Source organism: Nannobrachium achirus (genome assembly GCF_963921795.1).
Source record: "Nannobrachium achirus genome assembly, chromosome: 15".
Taxonomy (NCBI): Eukaryota; Metazoa; Chordata; class Actinopteri; order Myctophiformes; family Myctophidae; genus Nannobrachium; species Nannobrachium achirus.
In genome coordinates, this window is record NC_137822.1 from 59,516,601 (window position 1) to 59,540,662 (window position 24,062).

A 24,062-nucleotide genomic window follows, 5' to 3' on the forward strand; every position below is an offset into this window, starting at 1 on the left:
CTACAAGCTCGCAGCGCGGCACTCGGTGCCGCGCTGTGAGCTTGTAGATCTGCTATTTTTCAATAGTTAAAGCATAAAATTATACACTATACTGTGTACCCGTTTTGAATGGGTTAAACTCTGCTGGGTACGACTACTGCCACTACATCAACAACAACTACATTTCGGTTCAGGCTGCCTTATTGCCTTATCTGTCAAATAAAAAAAAAGAAAAACATACTGCCAAAGCAAATACCGTTGTGCCCTTTCAAAGCTTCAGTATTTCCTCTACTTTTTTACACAAACCAAATGAATGCCGTCCACGTAAAGACATAACCTATGGAAGCAGGCAAGTGTAGAGGGACATGTGTGTACTCACAGGAGGTCCGGGGGGTCCCTGAGGTCCCTTTGGTCCCAGCAAACCACGAGGCCCCTGAGGAAAGAAGAGGACAGGGGAGTCAGAACAGCATCAGAGAGAAGTCACAATTCATTATGAGGAGGACTTCACCACTTTTCAACCTACGGTATCTTCATATAATAGGTCCGACTCCTCACTAATGTTCATAATAAAATAGCGCAATTTTTTTCTACTCGGTCCAAGTCTCCTAGGAGAGCTGTGGGAAGTTCAGAATCCATTGTCTTGTGACATCATCATTTAAAAAAAAAAATATATATATATATATATATATATATATATATATATACAGTATATATTTTTTTATTATCGCGAGAACAATGGCTTCCACTTTAACATTGCAACTTTTCAGGAATAGAAAGCCTGCAGTTTCTATAAGCTGGATTGGCAATCGATGATGTCACAAGACGATGGGTTTCTGACCTGCCCACAGCCCTCCTCTGAGAAAAAAAAAACAAAAAACAATTTTTAGTGAGGACCAATTATATGAAGATAGGTTGAAAAGTGGTGAAGTCCTCCTTTAAGAATGATATCTCTGGAAACAAGCTGACACAATAAAGTCCATGAGATCACATGATCCAAATAGGAACACATGCTAAACATTCATTTTGCAGCCCTTGCAGCTCTGCCTATCACAGAACACCTCAGTGCGCCATGAATGATGACTGACTGATGTGTTGCTCTGAATGGAAGACTCCAAACAGCACACCCTGGTGGACAAAATAAACCACTGCACTGAATGATTTGAGAGGTTAGGATGTTATTATAACAAAGCTTGATGTGAGACCTCTGGATGTGTGTGTGTGTGTGTGTGTGTGTGTGTGTGTGTGTGTGTGTGTGTGTGTGTGTGTGTGTGTGTGTGTGTGTGTGTGTGTGTGTGTGTGTGTGTGTGTGTGTGTGTTTTAGAAAAGATGAGTGTTAAAATGTTTTCATTTACAGCGTTCTATTGTTTTAGCGATTTAAGTTTTTTGATTTCACTGGGTGGGGGCATGCGTACAAGTGGCTAAATGTCTTTGCTACTATTTACACCAGCCCCCATATGTCACATCTGCCCATGAAAGATTGCGGTGCATCTTGGGAATGGGCTTATATTGTGTCTAAAAAGACTTGCATGCAAATCAAATCGTTAAAATCACTAAAACGATAGAAAGCAGTAAATGAAAACATTCCAACACTCATCTTTTCTTTTCTCTAACGACTATCTAAAATATGAACCCTCGTTGTAAGAACCATTGGGGGCAAACGCCGCAAATTGCTTTGTGCAATCAAAGGCCGCAACAACAGGCAGCGGGAATGGAGCTAGCTCTCAGAGAGAGAGAGTGTGCGACTGTGCGTGCATGTGCATGTGTGTGCGTGCGTGCGATGTGGAACGCGATCACTCACCGGCTCACCGGGCAGTCCCCTGGGTCCGATCTCTCCATCGTCTCCCTGGGCGACGCGAGGGGAGACAAGGAGGAGAGAATGGGTCAGAATGGAAGCATCGGAGGAGCAGTGTTAATGACAATGGAGGAGGAGGAGGAGGAGATTAGGAGCGGTATGTGGAGAAAATACTCACATTTCTTATAGTCTAGTAGGAAAGAGTTTTTCTTAATCCTTAAAGGCATGGGGTCTTAATCCTTCAACAGGGGGTCCGGGACCCCTAGGGGGTCCTCAGAGTTACTACAGGGGGTCCTCCAAATCTTTGAATGATAGAAACTTTTTTTTCTCCTTCTTTATATTAACCACTTGAACCCTAGCGTCCATATTCTGAGAACTTTTGCGGAAAATAGCAGATCTACAAGCGCACAACGCCTCGCAGCGAGCTTGTAGATCGGCTATTTTCGGCAAATAGGTTTGGTGTAGAGGGGGGGGGAAAGAGCAGACTAAGTGCAGAGTGAAAGGTCGAGTTTATTAAGTATTGACTTAATAAACAATTCTTCTTTAAGTAGCATGTGAGGGGTCTAACTAGGGGTGTTTCATGATTCTGAATCCATTGCAAGCATTTGTTTTGCACGAAAAACATTCCTTGGGCTAAAAACGGCCCCACAAAACTATGGTTTCACAGTATCATAAGATTTAAGTAGACTAAATCTACAGTTGACTTTGTAGATGAAAACAATATTTTGGCAGGCCTTGATGGCGGCGCAATGGCGGATTTTACACTTGGTCACATGCTGAAAATAGCCGATCTACAAGCTTCACAATGCGACGCGTTGTGAAGCTTGTAGATCTGCTATTTTCAGAGCGCAACACCCGAGCGCAGCCAAACATGACTTGTCTTTTAGTTCTACTGGATCTCTCTCCACTAGTCCCTCCCTGACATTTGAGTCTAGTTTGAATTTGGTAGTCTTTTAGTCATCATTCATAGCTTAGTTTTCTTTTTTGTCAGCAAAAAAACTGAACATTTTCCATCATAGTTTTAGTCGACGGAATGATCTGACTGCATCTGAGATGAGAGAGAGAGAGAGAGAGAGAGAGAGAGAGAGAGAGAGATAGAAACAGAAACAGAAACAGCAACAGTCAGAGAGAAGTTCAAACGCAGTATACTCACTCTCTCTCCATCCTCTCCGGGACCTCCGGGTGGTCCCGAGGGTCCTGAATCTCCCTACAGGAAGACACACACACACACACACACACACACACACACACACACACACACACACACACATGAGGAAAGGTCAATGCACACAAACACATGCCACGCTCACGTTCACACGCGCCATATGGATGTACACGCACGCACACGCACGCACACGCGCACGTGCACCCACACACACACACACACACACACACACACACACACACACACACACACACACACACACACACACACACTAGGCCAATCACAATTGTTTGACATAATCACAATTATTTTGTCATAATTGTCATAATCGTTTCCATGCTGAAAAGAAATCTAATATTTTCAAACATTTTTTCAAATAGTGGAAATAGCCGATCTACAAGCTCACAACCCGTTGCGAACTTGCGATGCGACACATTGTGAGCTTGTGGATCGGCTTTTTCCACTATCAATGTTCTTTTTTAAGTATAAAGTCAAACATGTCCTTATTTTTTTTTTATATTTAGGTTACGTGTCATATCTGCCATGTGCAACTTCAAACACACACACACCACACATGCACACAGAAACAAAAACGAGCCTTACTCTGTGTCCCTTTTCACCTGGAAGCCCGGCTAGCCCATCAAAGCCTCGGTCTCCCTGGCAACGAGAGACAACAACGGTTAGAGCGACATTTCAAGCAACCATGGCGTAATGGTGAAATGTGCTGCAATGCACTGTAACGACATGAGGTTCAGTGGGTCCATCAAATACTGTCACGTCAAGGACGGTCCCGGTAATATGTATTCGGCTGTGGACCCCCCATTAGGGCATTCACCAAATATTCGAATATTCGAATATCAAAGTCATTATTCGACGTTGTTCACCAAAGTTGAATATTTGCGTTTTTTTTCTCTTTAAAAAGATATATACTGTAGTTTATAAAGCTTGGCGAGATTGGAAGTCATAAGAATGAGTTGTCAATGCCCCTGGTGGATGAATTTGTTAATGCTCTATACCAGGGGTTCTCAAACCTTTTTAGGCCGTGACCCCCAAAATAAACATATTTGAACTGGGGACCCCCACCCTGACAAGCACTTGGAATTGTAGGTATTACATTTAATGTGATTCGGTTCCGCAGATAAATATTGTGAAAATAGCAGATCTACATGCTCACAACGCCTCGCAAATGTTCTCCTCTTGCTTAAGATTTGACAGTTTGGCCAGTCCTGTCGAATATTCGACTATTCGAATACTTTGAGGTCGAATAATTCAAATACTAAAAATCACTATTTGTGAATGCCCTACTGTGGACCCCCCATCTGAAAGGACTTGTTGCCAGGGACCCCACATAAAGAAGATCTGTCAAGGTCTGTCGACGCGTGTCAATATTCTTCGTTTAGCAATGCAAATAATTGATTGTATGGAAACTAAGTATTTGTGCCTTGTATTTGGCAATTGTAAGAGGGAAAATGAAAAAGAGGGGACTAATTACCTTTCCATTCCATATAGCTTCTCTTGGTCTATCGATAAATGTGTGTAATCTCTACAATGTCCATGAATTTGCTAGATAATCACAGCATTTACTGCCATAATAATAGATTTTTTTACACATTTTACACAAATTTCATTTCTTTGCTAAATAGTTACTTATCGATTTTAAATCATTGAATCGAATCAAATCGCCATGAATGAACCAACATCATCCATGTATCGTATCGTTAACCATGTATCGTGATGCGTATCGTATCGCTGTTAAAATGTATCGTTACAGCCCTAGTTGCAATGTAACAAGTTGTGAGCTAGAGAATTTTAGACATTTCAAAATGTCAAAAGTGCCCACTTTGTCTATAAATAGCAAGAGGACTGTGAGGTTTATGGCAGAAAGTCTGCCTTCAGCCAAAATGCTTTTTCCATCAAAGCTTGTCAATACTGGAAATGAGTTCCCAGTCACACTAAGGGAAATCCCTCACTTTCACAGCTTTTAAAGGGCAATTTTGGTTAAAAAGCAACCAGTCTTGTGTTCCCGTATGACTTATCAGTCCACAATAGAGTAGTAGTAATAGTCTTAATCTTTTCTTACTTTTCTTGATTCTTATTTTCCTATTTTACTGTGTTTGAAATGTATACCATGTATTTGTATGCTGTCTTCTTATGCCTCGTTATGTCAGTATTGTTTAGTGTTTAATGCCTGGGGGACTATGGATGAAAAGTAGCTTATCCCTGCAAGACCCAAATTCATTTCTACTTGCAAAAGACATTTTTCAACCTTTCAGATGGTGTTGTAGGTGTACTTTGGAGAGGAAAATGTAATGTTTTTGGAGAAAAGAAGAAAAAATCATCATTTTTGTAAGGTTGTATAGCCATAAATCATAATTCATGCTCCAATTTACATTTGGGGGGTATCTTTCACAATAATAACATATGTACATGTTCTAGATGTGGAATATCAGCCTCTGTGGGGGGGTATTTATATGCAAATATCGAGGCCAATGGCATTGTAATACTAAACAATAGGATCCAATGGTGATGTTTTGATGAAAAAAGAACAGGAAAACAAATTATTTCAAGTCTTTTCTTTTTTGATAAAATATAAATGTTGCCAAAAAGCATCGCTGGGCCTTGCAGGGATTTATGCTAACACCGGCTACTTTACACTTGCACACTGGTGTGCATTAGGCCTAGGGTTCATCAACACACATACCTCGAGTCCAGGCATGCCTAGCCATTGAAAAATAGCAGATATACAAGCTCACTGCGAGCTTGTAGATCTGCTATTTTTGAAAAGTCGTGAAAACGGGCGCAAATCTTTGAATATTATGTATTATTAAAGCGAACATTTGTAACTCAAACGTTGCTACTGGGGGGTCCCTGGAACTAAATATTTTGAGGTGGGGGTCCGTGGCCAAACACATATCATTTTGGGGGTCCTTGACATGAAAATGTTTAAGCACCCACTGGCATAGAAACATGATTTCTTTTCAAAAACCTTTATCAACACACATACCTTGGATCCAGTCTGGCCCGGCATGCCTCTAGCGCCATCAGCTCCTGCACGACCCTGCAGAATATAACATAACATCAACACATCACCAACACGTACCACAATCAGGACACGATTCTGTACAGTGAAGACCACGATGGACGGAACGGGCCTGGCTCTGTGTTTCCCAGTGTCGTCGTGACACAGAATATCGGTGCTCTTTCTTTCTGTTCCGAAGTGTCTTTTAATGTCATGACATCAATGTAACGTCTGCAAGTGCTTGTGGACGAGTGGATGGATGATTTGATTTGACCTTACTGTTACTTTAGGGAAACTCCGGTTGAAATGCCAGCCCACTACCATGGTGCAATGTCATGATGTTGTACCTAACGTGTATGTCTTTGGACCTTCCGTCTCCCAGACGCTTGATTTGGAATTGTACATCAGTTCCGGGCGGGAGCACTTGTTTTCTATTGAACATGACGGAGGCACGCTGTCTCAGGCGACCTTGATCCATGTGAGATCTACAAGCTCTCTACAAGCTCACAAAGATCTCTACAAGCTCACAATGCGATCGTCTATTTTCAAATGGCAGAAATGTATATATATATCAGGCGCGGAACTACCGGGTAAGCTGGCTAAGCGGCTGCTTACCGGCCCGGGACTCCTAGGGCCGGGCCGGTTGCCGGTCAGTATCAGTCCAAATGACCCTAAATCTGACTGACCGTCAGTCGGAGTCCTACCTCGCAATTGGGTCCACTTTCTGTATCGCGCTGCCTCTGTTACACTTATTTCATCGATCATTGTATACCAAAATGTATGTAGGGTTGAAGTGATTAGTAATAATCAAAATCTACAAAGTAACTAAATAACTAAAGTAACTACCGTATTTTCCGGACTATAAGGCGCACTTAAAAGCCTTTAATTTTCTCAAAAAACTACAGTGCGCCTTATAGTCCAGTGCGCCTTATATATGGAGCATTCATTGACATTGGCATTCCCTTTAGCACAGCTCCATCTGTTGGATGCATAACGCAACGGTAGCGTCTATTATGTACGCCTTATAGTCCGGTTCGCCTTATATATGAAAACAGTTCGAAAATAGACCATTCATTGACAATGCGCCTTATAGTCCGGTGCGCCTTATAGTCCGGAAAATATGGTAAATAACTAAAATGAGCCATTCTTTTGAACGGCTCTTTGAAAGGAACGGATTCCCAGAGATCCGTCTCACTTCAAAGAACCATGAATCCCATCTTTAGCGCTGTGGCTTCATGGTCCCATGCTTACCCTCCTGCCGGGCTTTCCCGAAGGGCCGCTCGATCCCATTGGTCCGCGAGGCCCCTGGAAACAAACAGGAACAATGTTCACGTCTAAATGTAATGTTATTAGGCCTAATTGTAATGTAATTAGGCCTAATAATTGAATGCTTTAACCAGTGAAAAATAGCAGATATACAAGCTCACAGCGCGGCACCGAGTGCCGCGCTGCGAGCTCGTAGATCTGCTATTTTTGAAAAAGTCGTGAAAATCTTTGAATAATAATAATGTATTTTTAAAGCGAACGTTTGCAATTCAAATTTTGCTTCTGGGGGGTCCCTGGAACTAAATATTTTGAGATGCGGGTCCGTGGCCAAAATAATACATATCATTTTGGGGGTCCTTCACATGAAAAGGTTTGAGAACCACTGACACAGTAGTGCTCAGACTAACTGAGCTCCAGTTAAGTGAAATGGACCTTTTCTTTGACGATGGCTGGCCAGATTGCTGACATAGAAACATAGGTTTTTCAAAAAATCTTAGAAGGATTCAAAAGACACTTATAGAATCCGGTCAAAATTCAAATTTTCCACGATTTTTCAAAAATGGCAGATCTACAAGCTCGCAGCTGTGAGCTTGTATATCTGCTATTTTTCAATAGTTAAAGCATACAATAATGATACACAATAATGTGTACCCGTTCTAAACGGGCTTAATATAATGTTTAATTCTACGATCTGAGAAATCACTCCCGAAATGAGTTCTGTTGAGCGTGGTTTCACTTACCTGGGGGCCACCCTCTCCAGACTCTCCCTTCAGACCCGATGTACCAGGAGAACCCTGAGGAATGAACACGTCTTCGTTAGCTCGCCATTTCATAACATCTAGACCAGGGGTTCTCAACCTGTACAACATTTTTTTTAACTAGCGATAGGAACCATAAAGTATTCATGAAAATGTTAATTAAAGTTGTACTATGTAACTTTTTTTATAAAACAAATCTTAAAATTCTCCTAACTATTAAATCACAAAAGTTTTAGAAGATCCGCGCCGTGAATTTCAGCCTGTAAAGCCTTCTCTATATGTAAACTGAGATCCTTGCCGTGGACCGGATCTCGCGCCAAAATTGCGTCATCACACTACCGGCCAATCACAGCGAGGGTTATACAACTGCCGGCCAATCACAGCGCATCTTGAAGTGGGGTCGCTATGGCAGCCATATTTGTTGTCGCCCGTTTGTACCATCCCTTCTCTAGGTAATTTCGCCTACCAGGCAGGGTGAAGGAGTCCGTATCTCTGGAATTACTGAACGCACAGGAACAAGGGACCCCTTAAAAGATAGATCTCAGCGAGGTGGAGGCAGACGCGGGGGTCTGAAGGTACGAAAAACGGACGAAAGACGCGGACGCGACCGCGGTTTGCTATAGGGCTAATGACCACTAGTTGGGCAACTTACACAGTATGGCTTTAAGGTTAGAAAACTAAAGGGGAAAATTAATGGGGTCCAGAACTATTCTTTTTGCGATCGGCCGGGGTGGAAACCAGCGGCCAATCATAGTTCCGTATTGGAATCATTTTAAATCGGCGGAACTATGCCCCTGTATGACATACGTGTGGGTATGGCAACATGACTGAGACTAAAACCAAACACTGCTACATACCAGGGGTCCTGGTCTTCCGGTCAAACCCATTGGTCCTGTAGGTCCACGCATAGCCAACTGTAAAAAAGAAAGAAAAAAGAAAAGGGGGATGAATGTTAGACGTTGTTTTATGTGAAATGTATCAGTGTTGCGCAACACTGTGTCAGAGAGACCGTGTTCATAGACGAGAAAAATGCAAACATGCGTGCGTGTGTGTGTGTGTGTGCGTGTGTGCGTGTGTGTGTGTGTGTGTGTGTGTGTGTGTGTGTGTGTGTGTGTGTGTTTGTATTTAACATCTATAAAATGTACCAAACTAGTGAAAACAGCCGATCTACAAGCACACAACGCCTCGCATCGCGAGGCGTTGTGTGCTTGTAGGTCGGCTGTTTTCACTAGTTTTGTGCGACAGTCTTGTACGATGAAGCAGGGCTTTGCTTTACCAAAAGACGTACACATATTTTAGTGATTATGTCGCGAGGAAAACGTTGAGATAACAGCCATTTTGGTTAGAACTGACTGAAACTGTGTACTTCAAGTTTACAATGATACTAAATATTGTTTTAAGCGTCCAAATATTGCGGCACCCCTGGACTGCCGTCACGGCACCCCAGGGTGCCCCGTCACCCACTTTGAAAACCCCTGGTGTAGTGCATGCTTACCCTGGCTTGCTGCATGATGGCTTGCATCTGGGCCTCCTGGGCTGAGACCTGGGGTCCCTTCTGGCCAGAGTCTGCGCCAGAGCTGAACCGGAACTACAGCACAACATCATATGAATGGGGAGAGGGGGGAAAAAAAACATTATTTACAACATGTTGAAAGTCAAATTAAGACACACACACAAAAGTATAGTTTCCAACATGTTCTAAGTAAGCCATTTACCACGAGAGGGAGTGGGTTGTTGGCTGATTTACCACTGTTTCAGGGTTGTGGCACGAGGCGAAGCCGAGTGCCACAACCCTGAAAAGGAGTAGGAACCAGAACGAGCGTATTCGCGTCTCCACTATTCAATTCCTCATCATCATTTGACGTCCAGATTTAATGTAATACACACAGTAGGGCATTAACGACTTGTGATTTTTGCAAGTCGACTCGACTCAGTAAGAAGTTGAGTTGAAGTCGACTTTATCGTTTGATGATGTCATCACGTCACACACGACCCCCCAATTATTTTGGGGGGGTCCCCAGATGATTAACTTAATGTGAAACATTGTTTTCTCACTCAACTGTAAACAAAACAACATCAAGTTTGAGTGTATAGAGGGCACATGCATATTTCTAAAGTGACACTTTAAGGACTTTTTAATACCTCTAAAATGACAAATTAAACATTATCCAATTTGTCAAATATATAGAGGCAGAAATGTAGATCTGCTACTATTTTGTTACTATTTACACCAGCCCCCATAAGTCACATCTGCCCATGAAAAAATGAGGTTCATCTTGGGAATGGGCTTATTGTGTCTAAAAATACATATTTAGCCACTTGCATGCATGCCCCCCAAATCAAAATCGTTAAAATCACTAAAACGATCGAAAGAAGTGAATGAAAACATTTTAACACTCATCTTTTCTTTGCTCTAATGACTATCTAAAATATGAACCCTTGTTGTAAAAAAAACAAAGTTGTCCTTTAATTTGAAAGGGAATCAATAGTACAGTCGGTAAGAACGGTATGAACAGTTGCAGCCGTACATGACAATACACTGAAGAAAGACCAAGGCTTGAGAAAAAAAATAATCTCTGAATCAAACATGTGACTTGACAAATCAAGAGCATATCCGTTAGTTTTCTTGTTATGTATTCTGAAAGCCTGCTTTGGAAATGAGCAGCTGAGAGGCGTAGGCCACCAGGTGTCGAGCAGTTCAGCCTACACAGAATCAGTCCATTCTAGCTGAGCAAGAGGCTGTGCGAACAATACTGGCATCTTGTGGCGGGTTGCGGGTATTGCACGATGCATAAAAGCTCTGATGGTGCAACTTTTTAGAGCCGTTTCCACCACCAGGCATCTGGAGTGGAGTCACACACACACGCACACACACACACGCGCACACACACACACACACTCCAGAGGCCGACTGTTGGTGCACAGATGCGTGACAACACAACAGGGAAATGGCGGTTCGCTCGCTTTCACCATCACAGAAAACATTGTAACCAAGCAGCCACAATACAAACACGTTGATTCATTGCGCACAGACTACTGCGATGCGTCTGATCTCTGTGCAGCAAACAGAAACCGCCGCGTTAATGAAAAGCGTTCGACAAATGCCGTGCACTTTTCAACCGAGGTTTCTTATTAAGATAGACCGCCTATCGGCGGACGGCTTTATTAGTACTCCTAGTCACTTTAAATATGAAGAATGAAGAGAGGACTTTGGTCCCTTAATTGTATTGAGCGTTTTTTCTGCTAAGGAAAAAAAAAAAACACGGGAAACAAAGTGTTCCCTTCATTTCTTTGCACAGTACACTTTATCCAGACGGATAGTGTGCTTGTCTTGCTTTCCGATATCTATTCTCCTTCCACTTCACAGTTTTTTTCCCCCTCATCTTTTGTCTACTTCTTAGCTAACAATCCTCCGTTTCAGGGCCTGCACAACACAAATGATGCCCAGTGCCAGCTGCAGAGAGGCAGAGAAAAGGAAAAACAAACTGATAAATCAAATCACAGCCTCTCTCTCGAGATCCCACGCCGCTCTTAACTAATGCGAGCCGAGATTACATCGAGTAAACGTCCAAGGAAATTTGAGACGAGGCGAGATACGAGCGAACGATGAGGGATATTGAGTGTTGGCGTATTCTCTATTGAGAGAATACGCCAACAACACAATGATGGGGTTCGACTCTGAACATCAGTACAACAACAACTTGTTATTGTTGGTGAAACAACAATGCATGCTACTCATGTTGGGCTTTAAAACCACATGAAAACTAGCATGGCTATTCTGGGAAATTAAGAATAGGCCGTGTAACTGATCCACAGCACAAGCTCATAAGGCGCGGCGACGTGTTGTGAGCTTGTAGATCGGCTGTTTGCCAAGGAGATGTGTCACCTGTATTGCTGCTTGGCGCTTACTCGTACAGACCCCTGGGGGAGCCAGGTCAACAACCCTAAATTGGGGGCCAATTTCGGGTTTAAAGGGACTGTACACAGGAAATGCCTTATTTGGGCATTTCCTGCTCAGAGCAGTTTTATCTTGTAGGCACTAAAAACCTCACCTGATGACACGTGAAGGTGGGTTTCAGTGATGTCATCAGAATCTGCTGCAAATCACATGACAGAAGGCTGTCATGTGACCTGACTTATACCAGTGTTTTGATGCTATACCCTAGAGTACACCGCCATCTTGTGGGCAGTGTACCAGGCTAAGCCCTAGTGGGCATCGCCATCTTCTGGCTATAATAATTATATCCCTGTCTTTAGTGGAACGCCCCCACAGCCCTTCAAATAAATAAACTACATTTGTTTGAACCTGGCATTATCCAATCTTCAGATTTATGTACCTGAAAAGTATGCAAAATGGGCATTATTCGTGCATATAATGCCTAATTTGCATATCTAAAAATATCATTTCAGAAAATGCGTAATTCAAAAATTCGGTCTTGATGTTTCAAGTTTCATTGTGGTAGTTATTAGTTCATTTTTATTTACCCTATTCACCAGTAGTGTCTCGCCTTAAAATAGAGGTTTCTGCCCAATAGCAAAGATTGTGTTGAGATGGCAGCTGCCATACTTTGGCTACAGGGGGAAAACAATAAAATGTACTTCTTAAAATGAATTCATCATGCTTGTTGCTAAGGTATGGCAACATGACTGGTGCACGCACGTGCAAGACACCAGTCATGCTGCCATACCTTAGCTTTTGCTGAACTGACGCCACAGGGACAGGGCAGCAGCCACGCTGGAGTTCCTGTCCAGACAGAACCTAACACATGGCTTTCCCAGACAGCCTCCTCCAACCCCTGAGACCACAGCCAGCTCAACATCTGCTCAACTAATCAACGCAGGCAGCAACAACCAAAGTAATTACCAAAGTAAGGAGGAGGGGAAACAAGCAACGATGTAGGGAGCTAAAACCAATGTGTTTCTGCAAGTATGCAGCAGCCACGGTCAAGATACTAACAACATTGCGTTGGTTTTGTTTGTTTTTTCAGTTTATGACTAATGAAGTGTGAAGGGATTGCTTTGAAGATCCCACAATGGTTTTCAATTTGGTTCAGAAAAACGGGAAATAATCGAGGTCCAAGCCATGTGAGGGGGAGAGGGACTCACAGTGTGTGTGCTGTAGGTGAACAAAAATGCAAACGTTAAAGAGGTCTGTGGCGGGCAATGATCATCAAAGTGATATTATGACTATTGCCTTGGTGTCCTGTTATGAATATAGTCCACTAGGGGGTGCTAGAATGGACAGACAATGTAGACAATGGTCCTTGACCACTTACAGGAGAATTATGTGATAAATTGCTTTCTCGCCTTTTTTTTTTTTTTTTTTTTTGGCCAAAAAGCTGGTCCAGGGGATTTTATGTTTTCACAACCTCACAATGTGTGGCAATGTGACGCGTTGCAAGCCTGTATATTGTCCGTTTTTCAATTTTGGGAGTTTGAAAATGTGTAGAAATTTTAGAAATGTCTGAAATTTTGACATGCACAAAATGGGTGTGCCAGGTTCACAGTGATTCTCAAAGTGGATTCCAAGGACTCTCACTCTGTGGGTAAGTCTGGTAACTCTGACAGAAACCAAATGAACCTAATGACAAGAAGAGCGAAACCAAATGAAACCAACTGAACCTAATGGGTTAATTTGGTTCCATGTGTACGCGTTAACACTTGGGTGACTGAAAAAAATCACTTCCACTCTGACTGCAAATTGACAGGTACATTCTCTCCCTTTTGGCCCAGGAGAGCAACACCTCCTCCCCTGCTGCCAGCGGGGGTTCTATTGTCTTCCAAATGTGAATTAGCATTTCAATTGACCTCTCAAATGGGGAGCGCAAAAGGTAGGAAATTCTCTCCTTGCTTCTGGGAGGGGGAGGAATGGGTGAGACCTGTCTTTATGACCGATAACTAACAGTCAGAGTGGTGTAACGGTATATTATTTCATACTTAGGAAACGTTTCAGAAGGGGAAAAAAACAAGAACATATGTCTTGAGTATTTAGGAAAAGTTGGAGGGGAAGGGGAAAAAGGGGGACATTTCTGGGACCTGGGAGTGGGACCTTCACATCGCCCGCAGTGATGGTCTTAAAAATCCCTTATGCGTTAACATCAACGGAGACCAATTCTCTTCCGTGTTGATTTCTCTGGCCCTGTGGCTCTGTGGCCAGAGACTGGTCTCAATGGATGGCAACACATAACGGACGAATTCACATTAATTCTTGCATGACGCCGCCCTCTGCTGCCTGGTCTGCCAAAGTGCATGGTGTACAATCAAAAAAAATTAAAATAATAATAAATAAATAAATGTCTATCTATCTACTATAACGTCGCAAAGGTAAGCCGCTTTTTGCTGGTGCCAGACCCAATAAATAAATAAAACATCTGGCAGTAATAGAGTTAAGGGGTAGACCTTGAAATTGGAAAGTTTGAGAAACACCGGCTTAACACATGCAATGTAAAACATTGGTCCATGGAGGAAAATGGAGTTGATAGGAAACTCCCTCCCTTACATTCCATCAGACCGTGTAAACCTCTTATCTGTGCTGCTGGGCTACTGATAACACAAGAGAAAAAAAACTACATCATACTCAACTTAAGCCACGGTGTGTGTACACACACACACACACACACACACACACACACACACACACACACACACACACACACACACACACACACACACACACACACACACACGGAACACAGTTAAAGCCAAGTGCAACATCTCCGCGGTGAGTGAGTCATTCCCCACGTGCCTGAAGAGAAAAGAGGGACCAAACACAACACAAATGGCCATGTTTTCCTAATTCAGCCAGTAAGATAAAAGATATTGATTTACTCACAGGCAGCATCAGGACAGTTCCTGGGGGTCCTGGCAGACCGTCGGCACCGGGCAGACCCGCGCGCCCGTTAGGGCCCTGGAAAACGACAAAGACGAGCGGAAAACAGTCAGGGTTGTAGTTATGATTTCCATTTCGTGACATTATTATTCATACAGTAAAACCGGTTATTTTGTGTTTTACGAAGGCAGTCGTGTTAAAGGGGGCCTGTCACCTAAAGGGCTACTGTCACTTTAAGAATCCTCTTAAAAAACAAGTTAATATTTTTTTTTATGATGTCATTGTGGGGATGCGCAATTATAAGCCAATCAAATGAATTGTCTGTATAGCCTGACTGTATGACTACTTACTGTACTGGTCAGCTGTTGTTGGGGGCGAGGGGCAGATTACACTGTGACATGAGCTTCAGACTGTTTCAGACCGTTTTCAGAGAAGCTCATGTCACAGTGTAATCTGCCCCTCAACCCCTTTAGGTGACAGTACCCCTAACACAGGGGTCTTCAACGTTTTCAGGCCAAGGACCCCTTAGTTTAGAGTGTAATGAAGCAAGGACCCCCACAACCTGTTAATAGATTCCATATAGTTTCATCTTTTGACAGTATCATCATCAGTGTATTTTGGATTCTTGAACCGTCAATAATTAATAAAGTCGACCTTTCACTCTGTACTTAGTCTGCTCTTTTCCCCCTCTACCCCAAAGCTCTTTGCCGAAAATAGCCGATCCACAACGCCTCGTAGTGCGAGGCGTTGTGAGCTTGTAGATCTGCTATTGTTGGCTAAAGTTCTACGAATATGGGAATATGGGTTCAACTGGTTAATATAAAAAAGGAGGAAAAAAAAAAGTTTCTATCACACAAATATTTGGAGGACCCGCTGTAGTAACTCTGAGGACCCCCGAGGGGTCCCGGACCCCCTGTTGAAGACCCCTGCTCTAACATTAACCAAGTTATCAGGTACTGTAACTGAGTGTATTTCAATGTTTTGATACTACGTGCTTCTCAAGAGGCGAATGGTGTACGTTGCACCGCACTATGGTTAATCGATTAAATTATTCTCCTGCTACGCCGCAAAAAAACTCCCACCGAGGCCTTAAAGGTGTGTAAATCCCTATTCTCCTTTAAAACCGCTCAGAAAAGTCACTTACAGGAGGCTGCTACTCGAAACTGGTAAGAAAGACTTACCTCCCCTTGACCTCTCTACTATGAATACAATTTATTTTATCCTTTTTGTTTTACGACAGTTTTTTATGATATATTTAGTTCCAGTGACCCCCCCCCAGAAGCAAAATTTGAGTTACAAATGTTTGCTTGAAAAATAGCCTACATATATTCAAAGATTTGCACACATTTTCACGACGTATTCAAACATAGCAGCTCTACAAGCTCGCAGCGCGGCACTCGGTGCCGCGCTGCAAGCTTGTAGATCTGCTATTTTTCAATAGTTAAAGTATAAAATATTGAAGGCCCCTCCACCTTGGGCCCTAGAAACTCAGTCCCACTTTTCACCCCCATTGTGACGCCCCTGCTTCCACAACTCACCCTCTCTCCAGAATCCCCGGGGCTGCCTGGAGAACCGGACACACCTGGAGGTCCAGGGAGACCCTATACAGACAACAAGAGAATCATGTCAGACCATCAAAGACCTTCAAGAAAATTAAAATTAAAATTAAAAATAAATAAACACCAAAGTCGAGCTGGGCAAAATATAAAATCGAATTATGTTATGTCGACATCGTGATTTCAGACATAGCAATATCAGATAAAGTAATAGTAAGGCATACAGTAACTGTACAAACAAAGGCATATAGGAAATGGCGGAAATAGCATATCTACTAAGTTGTTAATATGCTGTTTAAGAAGGGTTTTGATAATTCTTTTTTAATTGGTCATTTTCGTCACAATATCGATATCAAGGTATTCGGTAAAAAAAAAAATAGATATTTGATTCTTGTCACCCATGCCTACACCCACAAGTAAAGTTCACCAAAACCAAGCTGCGGTTCCGCCAAGTATCTCAAATACTTCTAACACGTAAAAACATTCGTCGTTGTCGGGTGAAAACCCTGTATGTCAAAAAAAGAAAACATTCGTTTTGCATTTATCATTTTAAAAACGATTTAAACTAGTGAAAACAGCTGATCTACAAGCACACAACGTTGTGTGCTTGTAGATCTGCTGTTTTCACAACTTTTGTGCGACCGCCTTGTATGATGAAGCAGGGCTTTACGAAAGAACCTACACATTTGAAACTTCGAGATACGAGGTTTCCGCTCGACAACGACGACATGAGGTAGGGATTTGGAACGTGTGTCTATTCGTTCCTCTGTTGTGTGACCGTGTGCCTTTTCTTCTCTTGCCTATAACTACAACCTTTTGTGCTTATTGGCTACGTTTCCTTGAATTCCATTTAGCCTTTTTTTTTCTTTGTTTTCAAAGAATGAAAACATACCTTGTATTACAAGGTATGTTTAAGTAAATATATAACTCCTTAACACTCGGGTGACTGAAAAAAATCACTTCCACTCTGACTGCATATATATCAGTCAAATTGACAGGTAAATTCTCTCCCTTTTGGCCCAGGAGAGCAACACCTCCTCCCCTGCTGCCACCGGGGGTTCTATTGTCTTCCAAATGTGAATTAGCATTTCAACTGACCTCTCAAATGGGGAGCGCAAAAGGTGTGAAATTCTCTCCTTGCTTCTGGGAGAGGGAGGAATGGGTGAGACCTGTCTTTATGACCGATAACTAACAGTCAGAGTGGTATAACGGTATATTATTTTAATACTTAGGAAACGTTTCAGAAAGGGGGAAAAAAACGAGAACATATGTCTTGAGTATTTAAGAAAAGTCATGGAAGGGGAAATTTCTGAGACCTTCACGGGGAGTTATTGCACTTTGCGATCTCAAAATCGGTCAAAACGACCTGTTAGTCACCCGTGTGTTAAACATCTTGGCGCGTCTCTTCGGAGGCTGCTTTTTTTTTTGCCTCTCTCTTTGCTTTTTAGATTAGCGTTGACAGCCAGTCGTGGCAGAGTCCTTATGTGTCTCTCACACTTCATAATGCTTGCTTTCTTTTCTTTTCTTTATTTTTTACAATTTTTGGGGGGGTTTCTGTGTCACAGTCATTTCCTCTGGGGGAAAACGTCTGAACATAAAACTGTTCCATCCAACAAGCAACAGGAGAGAAAACAGAAGAGATAGAGAGAGAGAGAGAGAGAGAGAGAGAGAGAGAGAGAGGGAGAGAGAGAGAGACAGAGAGAGAGAGAGGGAGTGGGAATAGACATCAATCGGGAACAACGTTAATCTGTCTGCTGGAACGACGAGGCGTAAAGAAAAGAGAAAAGCAATGACGAGAGATGACAAGACAGACGAGAGGAGGATGGAGATAGAGAGAGCAGAAGATGACAAGAGAATGTGATTTCAGACAAGACTTACTGTTGGCCCCTCAGGCCCTGGCGGGCCCTCCACCAGCATCCCCTGGAACACACAAGCACAAACACACGTGAGGCGAGGAAGTGGGTTTTTAGTTTTTTTTTGTCTTCTGGTCCTCGTAGGGGCAGTGGGTATGCGCGTGACATCATCATCATACCCGGAAGATATGCGGGAACGCCTACTGAGTGGCATAAAACGTCTTTCTGGCCTTGACAGCCCATACATCTAAACAGAAAAGTCCTATCTATCTGATTGCATTAACGTTAAACTCACTTTGACACTTGATTTGCCACTCACTCTATGCATGCTTACTATTACATCTGGGGACCCCACAAAATAACTTGGGGACCCCTCTGGGGGTCCCGGCCCAAAGGTTGAGAACCATTGTTCTAGGGTATCTCACTGTGTCACTTCCACTCTCCTTTGATTGATTGAAGACTTTATTAGAAGTTTGCATAGGAAAAGGTACAGTTTCATGACGGTACAGTTCACTGGTACAAGGTCTACTAAAAGGAGATCCATGAAAAGACTAAGCTTATTTCCACTGGAAACCATTGAAGTATCTCATATAACATTGAATGACAGACAAATAGAACACAGTACTATGCAGTAGATATGTAAAGAAAAACAAAAAAGAAAACAGTAAGTCTAAACAAACAGTATATACAAAGAAGGGGCAGGGGAGGGTAGGGTTGGGCTAGGTTCATTTTTTTTTACCAGTTGCGAACGGCTGCTGCCTGTAAGTGGTTTTTCAGGGCAATTTTAAAGGATGCTAGTGATCCACACTCCTTTATGGCCTTCGGTAAGGCTTTCCACATTTTGGTGGTATAGCAGAAAAACGAGTTTGACCCTTTGTTGGTTTTTACTCTGGGTTGGAAGTGATCTGTGGCGCTGCCTCTGGTGTTATAATTATGGACATCCTTAATGTTTATAAAGTATTTTGACAGGTACTTGGGTATCATAGTGGTGTAGTGTATCTTGTACACCAGGCCCATTGCAAGTTGCTGTACTCTAGTACTCTGTACTCCCACACTGCCAATACCTTTGAGCACCTCTAAGCGTGAGCACCACTAGCCAATTTGAGCTCAGCCAATCAGGTGATGATTAACCTAGGCGTGGCCTAAACCAGAAACAGGCAGAAGACCAGCGTCTTCTGCCTGAAACAGGCAAAACTAAAAAACTAAACCAGAAACAGGCAAAACTTTGTTTTGGTCCGACCTGTTTGTTTCCCCAATCCCTATTTAAATGCTCGAGGACAGTCGCTACTAGTTGGTCTAAATCTAAAAGATGGATATGCCTAACAAACTTTTCAAAAATAAGCAAAACTACGCTGTGTCAAGGCCTTTATTGGGTAGGCCCTAAAATGATGCCCTTGAGCGCGGGGAATTATAAACCCCAAATGCTAATGACCCCAGATTCCAACAGAGGATTGAGTGACGGCAGACACAGACAGGAGGTCCTGCTGTGCTGTATGGGTTACAGATGGCTACGAGACTTTTACACTTTTCAACCCATGCAGAAAGAAAAGGCGTGAATCGAACTGGGTTCGATTGTTTTTATTTTTTAATTACCACAGCCGCTTGTTGAACAGCATTTTGCGAGTGCCTTGCTGCGAGCTTGTAGATCTGCTATTTATTTCAAATCCTTCTATGTTTTATTTTATTATATTTTTGGAAAAACACTATTCTATGTCAGTGGTGCTAAAACTTTTTCACGCACTCGGTGCCGCTCTGTGAGCTTGTATATCTGCTATTTGTCAATAGCTAAAGTATACAATAATTAAGGCCCCTCCACCTTGGGCCTTAGTAACTCAGTCCCATTCCCCCCCTTGTGACGCCCCTGCACAGAAGGCCACCTCAGGATCTCTGTCTCCCCCGGCTCCATGGCATTGTTGTGGGCCAGAAGCACCTCCCTTTGTGGTCGCATAGATCTCATGTTGTGTTTGTTGTTCTCGTGACATTTCGGTTTTCCCTTCTTTTTCTTTTGGACGCAGAAATGCCACGCGAAATCCTGACATCGTGTGATTCCAGACGTTCCTTCCACGGGCCCCGCAAACCCTCCATCCCTGAGTGTAATTATACTGTGTTTTAAGACTGTTTCAGTGGCTTTTCTTTTTGTAATAGCTCACATGTTATACCTAGGTTCTTTATTTATGAGAAGAATGGGGATGAGAGGGAGATTGTGTGTGTGTGTGTGTGTGTGTGTGTGTGTGTGTGTGTGTGTGTGTGTGTGTGTGTGTGTGTGTGTGTGTGTGTGTGCGTGCGTGCGTGCGTGCGTGCGTGCGTGCGTGCGTGCGTGCGTGCGTGCGTGTGAGAGAGAGAGAGAGAGAGAGAGAGAGAGATGTGACTGTAAAAAAAAAAGACATTGCCTCCCTAAGAGTGACAGTCTCATGTGACAGTTTCAAACACTAGTAGTGGAAATAGCAGATCTACGTTGTGAGCTTGTAGATCGGCTATTTCCACTGTCAATGTTATTTTTTAGAACATAAAGTTGTCAAATATGTCAGTCATTTCTTTGTATATTTAAGTTATGTGTCATGATTGCCATGTGCAACTTCAAAGCCTATAAGCCAAACATCCAACGACAAAAACACAACTAAATCGTTAACGGCAGTTATTCGAGTGAAAATTAATCGGCGTGTAAAATGTCACAATCGTGACAGGCTGACAGCCCTACCGACATGCCGACATGTACTCACGCACATCGCACATGGACGCGCGTGCACGCGCACGGGGACAAACACTAACTCTCCGAAAGGGCATCTGAGGTCTCTTTCATTCTCTCTCTCTCTCTCTCTCTCTCTCTCTCTCTCTCTCTCATAACGTTCCTTACTCTCTCTCTCTCACACACACACAAAACACAGAGAACAGAACGGTGACATTTGTCTGAACGGAGACAGCTGCAGCTGCGATGTGGAAGGAGCTTAAGTGTACCGAAACGCAGCCACCGGGGAAATGTAATTTCCTTTAGGATTCTTCAATCATTTTCTGTTGTGTTGCGTTTGTGCTGCGCGCAACATAAATTATTAAAAGCAAGCACAGCACTAGACAAACCTGATCAAATTGACCGATCTACAAACAGTATCAGCAAACTTTTATATCCTGGATGAAAGTAGAGACTTTATCTTTGCCTGACCACGTGTGAAACATGATTGATGCGCGCCAGATCATTGAGAGATGTGCGATTGCATTCATGTTTTGTTGTGTTTACCTATTGAATATGTGTGTTTATTTCGTTTTTAACCTGATTGATTTATTTTGGCCCCATTCCCCCTCTACCTCAAAAGGCCTTGCCTTTGCCAGGCCACCATTGTAAATACAAATCTGTTCTTAAGTTGTCCTGCGTGGTTAAATACATGGGGGGCAGAAACACCCCCATTTAGAAACATCCCCATTCAGAAATACCCCCACTGAGGTTAGGGTTAGGGTTAGGTTTAGGTGACACCTCCATTTAGAATAATGGAAGTCAATCTTCTGAATGGCAATGTTTCTGAATAGAGATGTGTAACCGATTGATACTTGTTTGCGTTAAGTAAAGAGTAAATACAAATCCAACACAAACGCAAACAAGTATCAATCAGCCCTTTACAGTAAGCACTGTAGGTGACCTGGAGGTTGGCACTGTAGAAGCATGCATTTCAATGGAAATGGAGCAGATTTTTGGATAAATCCGCAAATGTCAGCAGCAGCAAACGGCTTCATTCCCATTGAAATGCATCGGCAGAATCCGCCCTCATAGATAGTAGAATAAAAGTGCGCTGTGACCGCGCCCTTAGGGATGTTTTTGTGGGGAAAAAAATACTTGACATTTACTATTTAACAGAGATTTTTTTTTCCTTACTGCGGATTTAAAGGGATATTTCACTTCACGTCATTTTATTGTCTAATCAGGTTTTTATGAACACCCTGAACAGTTTTTAATTTGATTGATTCAATATTTAGATATTTGATGTAAATGTTATCAGGCCCTCCTCCTCCAGGGCTTCTCCCCATACACACCCATTGTAACTTCAAACTCCATTTTAACCGTGCTAAAATTAATCAAAAACACCCATTATTTTTTTCCGGTGACTTTACCAGAAAAAAATAATGTGTGTTTTTAATGAATCTATCATGGTTAAAATGAAGTTTGAAGTTACAATGGGTGTGTGTGGGGACTGGGGAGAGGCCCTGGGCCTGGAGGGCCTGGTAACATTTACATCAAATATCTAAATATTCATTCAAGCTAATTAAAAACTGTGCAGGGTGTTCATAAAAGCCTGATTAGACGATAAAATGACCAAAAGTGAAAGTGAAATATCCCTTTAAACCACTCTAAGGGGATATGTGGTGGGACAGGGACTTGAAGCATTGACTTCCCCTCTCTCCATCTTTTTCCCCCCGATGTTTACACGCTGGAACGCGGCGTGTTTAGATACCAGAGACCATCCACAATCCGGGGTGCGGCGGTCTTTTCTCCAAATGTTTACGTCCCGATGACCAAGCGAGGGGAGGGGGGGTGGAGGAGGGGGGGGCGGGAGGTTATCGGAACCAGCGACACCGCCCCGCCGAGACGTAGCGAGAGGCAGGGGAGTCGCACCACATTCTGGGCCCTGGGTACAAGGATTCACTGCGGGGCCCCCCCATGAATGTTCTTCATAGGGGGAGGGGGTTGAACCCATTTAGACTGGGAACGCATTATTACGCATTATTTTGTGCGTTAACAATTGAAAAATAGCAGAACTAGAAAAGAAAATTTCGAAGAAATTTTAAGTGTGCCTGCAGCTCGCTAAGTGTGTGCAACCTTGTATGTGTTAACATTAGCATCTTTGTTAGCATTAGCATTTGTTAGCATTAGCATGTGTTAGCATTAGCAATATGGTTTCTTGTTTTTAAGAAATAGGCTCCTCCCACAAGTTCCGCAAGGCGATTACGTTGTCCCGTCGCTCCCGAGATCGTTTGTGTTTCGTTTTGAGAGGGTCGTTACCCCTGAAAAACACGTTTTGGCATGAAACGGTTCCGTTTTGCGCGTTTGTGGTGCCCCCTATGGTCGAAGTGGAAATGCTTTTGGGTATATGTTCAGTATAGCGCCCCCCACTTGTGGTTAAAATTTGGTGTTGACTGGATGTTTCGTTTGTGATTTATGGCTACTTCTTACAAAACGGGCTCCTCCCGCTAACTTTGGAACCCTGTTACGGAAGAACGGTATGGACTATCAAAATATCGTTTAAATATGTTTATCGCATGAGTCCATAGATCGTGTGTATCGATTTTTGTGACATTTGGAGAAAATATGTAGGAAAAGGAGCAAAAAGTGTGTTTTGAAGAAAATTCAAAATGGCGGAAAATCTATCCTGACGCAAATGGGCGTGGCCTATATGAGGAGATGCGTCATGACCCAAGGAATCCAGGGAAAAGGGAATTTTAATTTTCCGACCCACGGTTCAAGAGTTACAGGCCGAAAGGTAAAGTGGACTGTTATAGCGCCACCATGAGGCCAACTGACGAAATTATTTTTTATTTAATCCTTGATATCATTATAAATCTCCTCTCCAAGTTTTGAAACTGTAGCCCCTATGGTTTGCGAGAAAAGAAATATTGAATGTGAGTTTTTGCGATTCCCATTATAAGTCAATCAATGGGTAAAATTAATTCACTAATAAATTAATATCAATTAAACGATACAACTTTTCTCTTAGAAAAGTAATAGCACACCATTCCCGGCCGAGCCGCACGTTTTGATGTATATATTGCGGCGGTGGCGTAAATTGTGCGGCAGTTATTAGCGCACCAAATTTGTGGGATCATTATTAACTACCCTAATTAATTAAGTATGGCGGATTAC

At 42.8% G+C, this 24,062-nt stretch overlaps 1 protein-coding gene across 1 annotated transcript in view; it reads right to left on the reverse strand.

The window, feature by feature from the left end:
* Positions 1 to 24,062, reverse strand: part of col5a1 (procollagen, type V, alpha 1) — a 245,961-nt gene that overhangs the window by 91,816 nt on the left and 130,083 nt on the right. The window contains exons 13-24 of the mRNA XM_080743867.1: positions 18,243 to 18,284; positions 16,347 to 16,409; positions 14,812 to 14,886; positions 9,475 to 9,567; positions 8,837 to 8,893; positions 7,962 to 8,015; positions 7,207 to 7,260; positions 5,941 to 5,994; positions 3,540 to 3,593; positions 2,925 to 2,978; positions 1,778 to 1,822; positions 359 to 412 (exon numbers count right to left, since the gene is read on the reverse strand). Coding sequence (XP_080599993.1) covers positions 359 to 412; positions 1,778 to 1,822; positions 2,925 to 2,978; positions 3,540 to 3,593; positions 5,941 to 5,994; positions 7,207 to 7,260; positions 7,962 to 8,015; positions 8,837 to 8,893; positions 9,475 to 9,567; positions 14,812 to 14,886; positions 16,347 to 16,409; positions 18,243 to 18,284 — 699 coding nt within the window. The remainder of the gene's footprint in view (positions 1 to 358; positions 413 to 1,777; positions 1,823 to 2,924; positions 2,979 to 3,539; positions 3,594 to 5,940; positions 5,995 to 7,206; positions 7,261 to 7,961; positions 8,016 to 8,836; positions 8,894 to 9,474; positions 9,568 to 14,811; positions 14,887 to 16,346; positions 16,410 to 18,242; positions 18,285 to 24,062) is intronic.